We start from the raw sequence: 12,252 nt of genomic DNA, 5'->3' as shown, positions 1-12,252 counted from the left end.
CCCATGCACCACTGAACTCTGACCCTCAGACCCCCACCCAGCTCCCACATCCCCAGGTCCTTCCACTCCCCCCTCCCACTAACACACTGACCTGCACCAGTCATTTTGTGCTGCATTAGTCTGCTCACTATCTCATTCAACATTGAACTGACCTCATTCAACTACATCTGCTGACAGTTTAAATAAAGAACTGCTCTTGAGCTTTTCACTTTTCACTTGAAAATCTTTTCACTTTTTGTCACTTTAATCAGACTGAATAAGCTCTTTTGCACTACAATCATTATATCTGCACTGTTTGTTTATTTCACTGGTTTGCACTCTATCTGCCATGTGCCTTGTGCTGCTTTATTTATCTTTTTTTACAAGTCCTTATTTGTATCGTTGTATTTTATATGTATTTAATCTGTATTTATCTGTATTTTTACGTTCTATTGTTAGTGTTATCTGTATGCACCAAGGGTCTGAGATTAATGCAATTTCAATTTTGACTTTTGGCTTTTGACTTTGATAAAATGATCATGTTGCTATTTTCATTTGAAAATGTAATATTTAATATAAAACATATTACAGTGCATGTGGCATACCATACAGTCATTCACAGAACTGATTAAAGACAGTGACAGACAGCACTCAGTCAATTCACTAATTTTAACTAAATGTCAGTGTCACAGTCTTCAGCGGGTGTGCCCAGGATGACCACCAGAGGACACTGTTTTCTGTGAGCACATGGCTTGTGTTGTGTTTGTTTGGTGCCATGTGCTCTCTCCTGTCTATTGTCTTGCCCCGCCCATCTTGTTACCTCATTATTGTTTAAGTTGCTCCACCTGTGTCTCCCTCGCTAGCCTCCTCATTTGGTTTCCTATATATTCCCCTGGTGTCTGTAATCCTGTGCTGATCCATCATTTTTTCATTGTGTGTGTTATGTCTGCATGTAGTGCAGTTCCTAGCCTGCCTGTCTGTTTTTCCCCCTCGGGGTTGTTTTAGTTTGGTTTTGTTTAATTTTATTATTAAAAGAAAGAATCATTCATCCTGCACTTGAGACCTCGCTTCATCTCTCCACACCCACCGTGACAGTCAGAGTGATTGACAGAGATACAGTAGAAACATTAGACTAGATGTTCTTTAATGTTATCCATTGTTTGTTTGTTTTTTGTGGCTCTTTTTTTTTAAAGTATCGGTTCAGGCACTGGTACCATTTTAAAAGTATCGATTTGGCACCGGTATCGTAAAAAAAACAATCGATACCCAACCCTACACAGCATCTTGTTGTCTTCGGAGTCATATTTATCATTTGATTTCTGTGTTTGCCTCTCTCGTTATTTACAGAATAGGTGTGATAGGTAATAGGTGTGAATAGGTAGGCGGGGCTAAAGAGGCAGTGATGTAGAAGCAGGCTTTGATCTTCTTCTGCAGAGGCAGTATTTAGCCACATTATTACATCATAAAGTGGCACATTCCACAACCTGTCGTTTTGGCAGATTGGCTTCATTATATAAGCTGTTTTTAGAATAAAAAGAAAGTTTTGAGTTCTGAAACTTACAGGATGTTTTTATAGTAAAATGGCCTCTTATATATCAAACGATCAAGGGAGTTTTGATTTCTCAGTTTATGACCCCTTTAATAAGCACCTTCCCCCTCAGAGCAGCGACTTTCATACCATCTTGATCCAATCTTAGGTAAAATCCACTGCATCATAAAACTTGCATTGTCATGAGTATCACCACTTTGTGCCTCTGGCTCTGATGGCTCTGCCTAACAGACTGAGGTCTGACTCACCTGGTCTGTCCCACTGTACACCATGTAATATGTTTTCCACCACTGCATAATCTTAAAGTGCTTCTATGCATCACCTAAGCATGTCATTCCACTCCAAGGCACCTGGTGCGCTGACTTTTGTATTCTTTAATTCCTAACCACCAACTTGAAGGGCTCAAAAGCTGTTTAACAACACAGAAGGCTAAAGAAGGTTCTTCACTTCAGAGATTCCTGATAGAATCCTTCAGTCTTTGCTCTGGTGTTTCTCCTCACTGTCATTCTATAGCTGTTCCAGAGTTCCAAGGGATTCTCTGTAGCCGTTACAAACTTGCTTGACAGATATTTTCCATATTTACCATCTCATTGGACATGTTGCTATTATGGCAAAAACTTCATTACAATCAAACTCTGACTTGTAGAGCTTCTTGTTTGGATGACCTACCTATAAACCCAAGCTATGCCCTAAACCGAAAAATAAAAATCTTAATTTAAATTTTTTTTAAATAAAAATCTCACAATGTGCAAAAAGAACTTTTGAAAATTGTCCCAATATATTATTGCCTCCTTACATTTAGTAGGAAGGTAGATTACTCAAAATAAGATATTCTTTAATGAAAAATGAATTGTGCCCTGCTGTTGTAGTTTGAGCTCAAGGCCATCCAGTCTAGCTTGGCAGAGAATCTTGGTCCGCTGACTGACTTATATGCATGCTGTGATGGAAAGAATTTCAACTGCCTTGAGAAACTGCATGGGCACTACCCAGAATTCATCAAGAAGGCAGATTTAGAATGAGCCTTGTTATGTATGGATTGTGTTATAGGACATTGGTAGGAAATGCAGATGACGCTGAGAGTGGATTAGGCTTTATTGGGCTGCATCTCTAATGGACCTTAGTCAGCGTAGATACAATATTTTTTCGCAAAATGTTAGCAAAGTCTGTTCAAGGTTTTTTTGTTTTGTTTTTTTCTACTTTGCTGTCAGTTGTTGAGCTGACGCAATATTAAAATATTGGTGGACAACTTTGATGAACATTATGTAAAATTTAGACTTAATATAATAAAGACTGTATAACACGTTGAATGGACTGTGCATTTATCGCTGTCACAGCCTCATATTCATTTTCCAAAAACAATTATATTGAATTTACCCAGACTGAGGTCTATTCACATGACAGAAAACATGTTCCAGCTCCATTTTAATTGCATATGGGATTCCAAGTGCATCATGGGAAAAGCCTGCCTGTAGTTCTGGCTTGTTTTACAGCTATTGTATGTCTGTGTGCAGAAAGCCAAATTGGGTCCATCCAAAAGAGCCACCACCCCTTTGGATGATAGTGGGTCCACTTTACCCTCAAGCAGTATGGACAGAGTCAAACTCACAGACTTTAATTTCTTGGCAGTGTTGGGAAAAGGCAGTTTTGGAAAGGTGAGTTTACAATCTCTTCCCCATTATTAGGTGAATTAATAATAGCGTACCAGCCTTTACTCACAATTTAATGATTGGCCCTCCCTTTCATATGGAGTGCGTATGGACTATGTGCATATGGTTAATACATATGGACTACAGTCCCAGGATATTATGCTTATGACTTTTCCTAACGTTCAGTTTAATTTTCCTCTGAATTTTTTAATTTTAATTTTAGGAACAATTTGCATTCTCTTCATAATCTTAAAAGACACTCTTAATTTAAAATGATTATTAAATCAACAGAATTTGAATCTTTTGATGATAATTGTTGTAAATGATTGCTTCTTTACCCATACATTTAACCGTATTAACCGTATACCTGTATTTATATGTAACGAGTGGGGCGGGGCTGAGAGCTGTGGGAATGGAGTGAGGCCGGTGGAGTAAACTCACCGGTCTCGAGTCCCACGGAGGAGCTCCGGAAGGATAAAAGGAGGAGTAACGACAGTGAAGGATGAGAGAGGACCAGGCCTGGATTTTATGTTGTTGTCTTATTATGTTTTTATAATAAGGCAGTTGTCCATGAGGGGCTGCCGCTTTTACTTTCGTTTTGGGTTTGTTTATTTGTTTATTAAAGTTTTATATTTAAATGTTCGCCGGTTCCTGCCTCCTTCTTCCCGATCTACGGAGGAGGTCGGCAGTGGCTGCCGGAAGGAGTGGAGGCCGTCAGTGGCTGCCCGAGGTGGTGGTGCTGGAGTGATGGAAGACAAGGTAGGACAGAGGGCTCGCTGCTGCACTCCTGGGTTGTGGAGGGGTGGCTGCCGTCTGAGTAGGAGCGGAGGGGTTGGCGCCGTTCGCCAGGAAGCCGGAGCCTGCTGCCGTCCGCCATGATTGGGGAGGAGCAGGGAACGGGGAACTCGCTGCCGACTGCCCTCAACCGGAGGAGCCATCGCCGTCCGCCAGGTGGCGGATGAGCGTCTGGCCATCCACCAAAGGATGTTCAGTACCATCGCATGGCACCGCGAGTGAGAGCCTCTCAGCTGGTTGAGGACCAGGCGCCAGTGTGTCTGGGAACCGGACCGAGATTTTTTTTTTCTTTTCCTCTCTCCCCTCTCTCGTCTCTGTCTCTCCTCATCCTTCCATCTCCTTTTCTCTCGCCTCGTCTGTCGTTACCCCCAGGTACGTTGCAGCCGCTGTGATCGGCTCCCCCCCGGCCGTGAGGGGCTGCCGCTTTTACTTTCGTTTTGGGTTTGTTTATTTGTTTATTAAAGTTTTATATTTAAATGTTCGCCGGTTCCCGCCTCCTTCTTCCCGATCTACGAACATTGTTACATTATTATTATCTTTTTTTATTGTTATTTTACAGTATATATGTTGAAATTTTATACTGTGTGATTTTGGGTGCTGCCTTTCTTGGTGTCATAAGCTGCACGGAGACACAAAGGCTGTGGATCCAAGTGCAGTATTTATTGAAGGGGAATCCAAAGGCATAATCCAGAAACAGGCGAAAGTCATCAGAGAATCCAAAACAACGACAAAGTTACGGGCTGAGGCAACAGAGTAACCCAGAGAAGAGCAGAGCAGGAAACCAAGGTGGTGCAGGCTGGACAGGTAGCCAGGGCGGGGCTGGAGGCCAGAACAGAGCCGGAGACCTCCAGGGCGGAGCAGGCAGAGCAGAAGACCACCAGGGTGGAGCAGGCAGAGCCGAGATGGCTCAGGTTGAGCAGACTTTTTCCAAAGTGGAGCAGACAAGGCAGGAGACCACCAAGGTGGATCAGGCGGGACTGCAATAGAGAGCACAGAGAGATTAACAGAGACAGCCTCCTTAGCCGTGTCAGGGCAGATTGTGAGTTCAAAGATGGCCTCTTTGGCCGTGACAGGGCAGACTGAGAGGCCACCAAGCTGCCAGCTGCTTGTACCGACATCAGTGGTGGGTCCGCCACACTGGACATCAGTCTCGACCGCCTGGGCACTGCCTTACTAGCTTCAAGTGCAACGTTCATGAAGGCCAGGAACACTGGCGTGGCATCCATGACAGCTGAATAATCTGGCATGATATCCATGATGGCTGGAGACACTGGCGTGGTGGCCATGACGGCTGGGGACTGGAGGCTATAGAGTGGTGGCCATGATGGGTCGAGGCTCTGGAATGACGGCCATTTTGTAGAGAGGCTCTGGCGTGGCAGCCATGTTGTGGAGAGGTTCTGGATTGGTAGTCATGACAAGACAAGGCTCTGACGTGGCAGCCATCTTGTGAACTGGCTCTGGTGCAAGAACTAATGAGACACTGTTGCAAACAATGGCCCTGTCCCAAATGGCACACTTCATATGCACTTGCGGTCTTGCAGACTTACAATGACCGCCGCGTGCGTGTGTCCGTTAAGTCCACGAGACCGCGTAGGGTGTCCCATTCATCATTTTAGCTTTCAGAAGATTGCTCACGAGTGCCCCCTTTGTGGCCGCCGTTCACCCTCGATGCACACTTCTGCCGAGCCCGCACTGAGGCAAGCTTCGCAGCAGACTTCTACCCGACAGTCAAAGCAGCATTACGTCACAAAAGTGTGGACTCAGACTTTCGTGACAGAAGTGCGATTTGGGACAGGCCAATGAGTGCTAATGAGACTGGGCAGAGGATTACGGGGAATGAAGTCCTTGATAGAGTGGCTAAAATCTGGGATGGAGTGCCCTCTGTTGGCCATCAAGCGCTCTCCAGCTGGTGGGTCACCGTGATTTTGCCAAATAAGACATGTTCCTGGATCAACATCTTTTGTTGATCCTGGATCAACATTACTGTCCAAAAATACAGACTTAACCCAATCTCTACCCCTAAACCTAACCTTACCCATAATTTATTCCTAAAATCAGAGGGAAATGATAGCTGATTAACAAGGGTGTAGAAGCACCTAATCCTGATTGTAAGCCTAAAACTGACATTTCCTGAAAAGTTATCTCTCAATTCTGATTGGTTGATTGGAATGATGTTCCAGGATCAACAAGGATGTTGATCCAGGAACATGTTGTACTTGGTGAAATCATGCTCACCGCAGCTGGTGATCGTGACACTCGGCCTGTTTTTTTTTTTTTTCTTAAAAATGGGGCCAACCTGGTAGAATAAAAAAATTAAATATAATTAAAAATAAAGATGTGTTTTCAAAATAACTTATGTATAAAAAGGAAATAATGTTTTTTTCTTTCTCAGTGAAATTGTAATGATATTTTAGGTTTGCTAAAGGCTCTCACTGGCAGTTTGAGCTTTTGCAATTTTCCATAATCAGGTGATGCTGGCTGAGATGAAGTCTACTGGTGAACTATTTGCTATAAAGATCCTTAAGAAGGATGTGGTCATCCAGGATGATGATGTTGAATGCACCATGGTGGAGAAGCGGGTTCTGGCTCAGCAGGACAAACCGCCATTCCTCACCCAGCTTCACTCCTGCTTTCAGACTGTGGTGAGGAACTCTCTCCTTGAATTAACATTCATGTATTTGGTAGACACTGTTATTCAAAGTGATTTATATTACATTCCCTGGGAATCAAACCCATGATGCTCTACTGTTTGTGCAAGATCTTTATCTATCAAATATATTCTAAAAATAGACAGACTGGCAGGCCAATATTTCACAATATACAGGGACTTGTCAACCATTATTTGAAATTAAAAATCCTCGGCTGGGGAAATAAACATCTTGAACACAAATTTAATAATTATTTTGGTAGACAGCAAGTAAAAAAATGTAGCCGGCCACACATAACTGGCAACTTTGACAACAAACAGAAGCCTCTGTTAACCAGTCACTATGGCTGTGGGCTAAATAGTATTCCCTCTAGGCAATAATGGCACTCGCAATCCGAACATCTGCCTTTCAGCAAATCAAAAGAGTCCCTTAGAAGGACTGAATAGGACTGAATTTTTGTTTATGTGCTTTGGCAACTGAAATAGACTTTAATTTGCAAAAAGTAGGGCCATTGTAATTGCAAATTGAAAAAAACATAATAATAAAAAATTACCATACTGAAACTCTCTTCTTGAATGAATGAATGAATGAATGAGGCATTTATATAGCGCTTTATTGTGTATTGTGTGTATTGCTGTACACCCAAAGTGCTTTACAATCATGTGGGGGGGACACCACCACCTTTTCTTGGCTTTGCAGCATTTTTGTGGGGGCCTTCCCCAGCCAAATGTGTTTGCATTGATTCAAATATGTAAACATATATACAGACATAAAGGGAGCAAATACAGCAAAGCAGCATACAGTAAATTAAAAATAAAAAGGGCAGTTACATACAGTTGGAGTTGTTTTTAGAAGTCAGTTTTTTTTCTCGTATTTAAAATGGTTTCCATAAATACTGATAAAATCAGCATTACAATGCATTAAAAAAAACATATTTTTGTGGCATTCTCAATTTAACGTTGAAATATTTATGTTTAGTATGTATTTTTTGTTTGAAACATACCTGTATGGACTTTAGAAAATATAGTACAATCACACATTGTTACAATAAAGATATAGTTTTATTAAATTGTAATGGTCACATTTAATTCAAATCTGAAAAGCGTGTATCACAGAGCATGTAAATTGACAGGTAAATGAGGGGGATCCATTTACAGAAAATTTTAATAAAGACACCAATACCATAATCAACAAGTGAAAAGCACAAAATCACAATCCCTAAGTAACAGTCCAAAAGAAGGCAAATAAAAACTACTTAGGCAATAGTGACCTCTGATGGTGAGATGACAGTACCACTGTTTTTATGACAAAGATAGAGACACACCCATGAGCAGACCTACTCTAGAGATGCTTTGCATCCACATCCAACCATAAGAGCTTATCATAATCCACCAAATGATAAGTTTATCAGAGTTTATAAGAGTTAACAGTAATGCTACCCCAACGAATGTGTTGGTCAAGAAAAATAAATCTCTAGACATGAGATTAATGAGGTTACGTCAATGCTAGTTGCACAGTTTTTGTTTTTGTTCTTGTTCTTTTTTTTTCAGTAGCCATTTACAAAGTCGGAAAGCGAGTGATGTCTAGTGTATTAAAATCTATTATTAAACAACAGAATTGCATTTTTTTTTACTTACCATTCATAAAATGATTGCAATATGAAGTAGGAAATTCATATAGAATCATATAGACAAAGCCTTTCAGACAAGGCCAGCATTAAAGTTTGTCTAAACAGTTTCATATATGTAGTTGTTTTTTTTCATAGGATCGTCTGTATTTCGTGATGGAGTATGTTAATGGTGGTGATCTGATGTACCACATCCAGCAAGTGGGCAAATTTAAGGAGCCACAAGCAGTGTAAGCCACTCTCTCATTGTGTTTATATGTGTGTCTACAGTATGTATTTCTGGGGTTGAGCCTTAAAGCATACATCACTTTATGTATGTTTGTAGATTAAGGTAAATTTATGTAAAATAATCTGCTTGTTGCAGGTTCTACGCTGCAGAGATTGCTGTTGGACTTTTTTTCTTGCACAAGAAAGGAGTCATATACAGGTGAACACACATGACTACACATTCAGACCTTTCTGTCAACAGTTGTAAGCTAATTGGCTGTAATCAGCAGATTGACTACAGTCATTTAGAAGTCAATAATTGGCACTTATGGCACTATGGTACAAAGAAGGGCCTGAAATTTAATGTGAGCTGTTTTATGTTCAGTACATTTGGAAGTGTGTAAAGCCCTGATTTTGTGTGGTTTGTGATTTTATTAAGCAGTAAATATCAAATAAATCTTGTAAAAATATAACAGACAAAATGTATAATCCTAAAATCTAATAACAATAATTAATAACAGGGCTTTACACATTTGGGAGTGTGTAAAGCCCTGATTTTGTGTGATTTGTGAATTTTTTAAGCAGTAAATATCAAATAAATCTAGTAAAAATATAACAGACAAAATGTATAATCCTAAAATCTAATAACAATAATTAATAGCATTAAAGCAATAAATAAAATTTAAAAAATAAATAAACAAAAACTATGCCATTCTGAGTAACAGAAAGGATGGTTAGTTTGAGACCAAATGTTGCTTTTTATATTTGTAGTTTAATTGTATTTTATATAAATTTTTACAATTACTTGTCTTTCCACTAAAGAGTCCAAATAGTGTTATTTCTTGAGTGTCACATTTTAAGGAAAATGCTGTAATGATTTAAAGGAAAGTGAACAATGTGGTTAGGTAATAATTGGCAATAACATATTTTTACTGCAATAAACTTAATGTCATGAGTTATTTTAGTTTCTTAGATACAGTTATAAAGGTAATTTGTGGCTATAATGCATTAAAAATATCATGGTAACGTATTTGTGAAATGTGCTAAATATTGACTCAAATGACTAATAAAATACCAAATCACTATTTAGCAACCTTCAAACAGGAATTCACTTAATTCTGTCTCTCTTTAGGAGCTAAACCTGGTTATTTGGCTTGTTTGTCTTTGAGCAGCTAAATTGGCCTAGGGAAATAGAGCAAATAGATGAACTGACGTCAGCAGCGATGAGAGACACAGTCGTTGTTTCAGGCAAAAAAAGAAAAACACTGCACTTACTTTTACATGAATTAAAATTAACTACATTTTTGTTGTGCTTATGTGTGGGGAAAAAAAAGAACAAGATGAGTTTTGTTTAGATATATTTTTATATAAAAATATTTAAACAGGAAAACAAACATCTTTTTTTCTGTAACCCCATCCTCCCATTTTCAGTATCACCCTGTCTGTTTTAATGTACTGCAATGTTATTTTATCACTTTCAGGGATCTGAAATTAGATAATGTCATGCTGGATGCAGAGGGTCATATTAAGATTGCAGACTTCGGTATGTGCAAGGAGAACATTGTGGAGGGTGTGACCACCCGTACATTTTGTGGAACACCAGACTACATCGCTCCAGAGGTGAGTGAAGGAGTGTGTTTCCTGCGGGCAGTGCCAGTCCTCCCAGACTGACAGCTAGTGCTAAATGGAAATGTGACTAGCAGAAGTGCTTAGAGGACCCTGAAGCTGTGGTGTTTTCTCAGAGGAGGCAGTGCCTCCTCAAACTATTTTTGGATGAGAAAATAATCCACAGGACGATTTTTGTTTTTGTGTTTGTTTTTAAGTGTCTAAAGGCCATATCAGCCGTTAAAAAAGGAGTCTCTTTTGCCTCCCTTAAGCCCAATGAATTCTACATGACTCACTGTGGGTTGCTGCAGTTGGTTGATGTTTGATTGAAAATGTATAAACAAAAATACTAAGTAAATAGTTTGTCTCCTTATATAAAACAAATATGCCACATGCTACTGATTTGAACAATTCTAAAAGAAAGTTTCAGGAGGAGCGTCTTCAGATGTGATCAATTCCTCAACAGCTGTATTGGAAACTATTTTCTGTACATTACATTTTTTTAAATTGAAAATATATATAAAAAAACAAACATTTTTGCTAAATTTATGATGTTAATAACTGTGGAAAATGGTCCATTGCAATTAATGATGCTCTCCAAAAGAACCTTTTTAAATATTTTGCAGACCATTACTGCATTTTCAGTGCTTTCTTTCTTCTATCTTTTTATTCATACAGATATTTACATATTGAGAACAGATCTAGAACTAGAGTGTGGCTGCTCCCTTTTCCCTTTACTGAAGCTCCTCTTCTCCTAAGTTTTCTTCCCAGAGCAGGCCTTAGCATGAGAATGCCTCCACAAGTGGCACATAAGCTCTTACAATGCAGGTTATCTGTGGCACTTCAACACTTCATATCGATGACCTTTATCTGCTCTGACATCCTCAGACACACACTCCCAGTATCTTTCTCTCTCTGTCCCTCTCTGTTTTTTTTCTCGCCCAAATACTCAAACTGTAGTGGCATGACATGACAGTGGGTGGCAGAGTTGTCTCCTACAGCAAGTCTTTAAAAGTCATTCTATAAAGGCAGCCACAATGGCCTTTCAGACTTCTCCACGCACAAAAAGGAGACCCTCTGTATCTATATTTTACTAAACAAACCCTCCCACCTTATCAGAGCTAGATTGCTTTTGATTTTTTTTAAGGTAGAAACCAAATCAGTGAAAGTATGTCTAGTAATCTCCTTGTCATCATCATAATATCCTTACTAGCTTCAAAAATGTGTATCTATGATAGTGTTCAAGTGCTGTGTGTGTGCGTGCGTGCGTGCGTGCGTACGTACGTACGTATATATCATAGCAATTAAAGATCAATGTCAAAGTGAAAATGAGAATAAAATGATAGTATTATTAAAGTTGTAGCTTTTTATTGTATTTTTAATGTATTTATTCATTTATTTTATTTTTATGTATTTTATTTTTTGCTGTTGTTGAAATTACCAGTGTGATTTTAACTTTTTTTCCCTTACATGGCATTAAAACACACACTTTGTGTTCACACAAAAATAGCACAGTTTTTTTTTTTTTTGTAGCTGCAAAAAATTTAGTGTATATTAGTGGCCATTTGTCCTCCACCCTTTTCTGAGAGCATTCTCTCTCTCTTTCTGTCTCTTTTGCTGACCTACATATTATGCAGTGGTAATGCATGTTATCTGGGAACACGTTCCTGCATGTTAACTTGAGTGTAAAGTGCAGCATTAACACACATGGCTAACCGTAAATTTGTAACATATGTTTTCATGTTTCAGTGAAGACCACCCATTGATTTCTGTTGTTCTAAAAGCTAATTACAATTTGTCTGTTTCTCATATTACCAAAATATTGTTAGTATAATATGGTCTCTTTAAATTCAAGAGGAATACATTTGTGGAGTTTAAATCCTGTCTCTGACCTGAGCCTTTTTATTAACAGTTACATTTGTTTATTATTAGATACACATGTGAACTTATAAAGTGTTACAGGAATTACCAGTGTGAAAACTATCTTTCCATCCATTATTCTTTCACTTGCTTCATCAGTTTGGTTAATAATTAAGAGTTGAGAGATTATATTGTTTTCTCCTCAGTAATTGTTTAGTCTCTGCGCATCTCAATTAACCTGTGTGTATATGGTATGTGTAGATGAGAGATACGATTTATTTAGTGTGTGTGTGTGTGTGTGTGTGTGTGTGTGTGTGTGTGTGTGTGTGTGTGGTT

The 12,252-nt window shown here is 39.2% G+C and overlaps 1 protein-coding gene across 1 annotated transcript in view; it reads left to right on the top strand.

The window, feature by feature from the left end:
* The window catches only part of LOC107694902 (protein kinase C alpha type-like), a 121,730-nt gene that overhangs the window by 99,692 nt on the left and 9,786 nt on the right, over positions 1–12,252 (top strand). The window contains exons 10-14 of the mRNA XM_016494616.1: positions 3,040–3,180; positions 6,438–6,611; positions 8,383–8,474; positions 8,609–8,671; positions 9,933–10,071. Coding sequence (XP_016350102.1) covers positions 3,040–3,180; positions 6,438–6,611; positions 8,383–8,474; positions 8,609–8,671; positions 9,933–10,071 — 609 coding nt within the window. The remainder of the gene's footprint in view (positions 1–3,039; positions 3,181–6,437; positions 6,612–8,382; positions 8,475–8,608; positions 8,672–9,932; positions 10,072–12,252) is intronic.

The sequence above is a fragment of the Sinocyclocheilus anshuiensis genome, unplaced genomic scaffold (genome assembly GCF_001515605.1).
Source record: "Sinocyclocheilus anshuiensis isolate Anshui unplaced genomic scaffold, SAMN03320099.WGS_v1.1 scaffold3199, whole genome shotgun sequence".
Taxonomy (NCBI): Eukaryota; Metazoa; Chordata; class Actinopteri; order Cypriniformes; family Cyprinidae; genus Sinocyclocheilus; species Sinocyclocheilus anshuiensis.
This window is presented reverse-complemented; position numbering and strand designations above follow the sequence as displayed.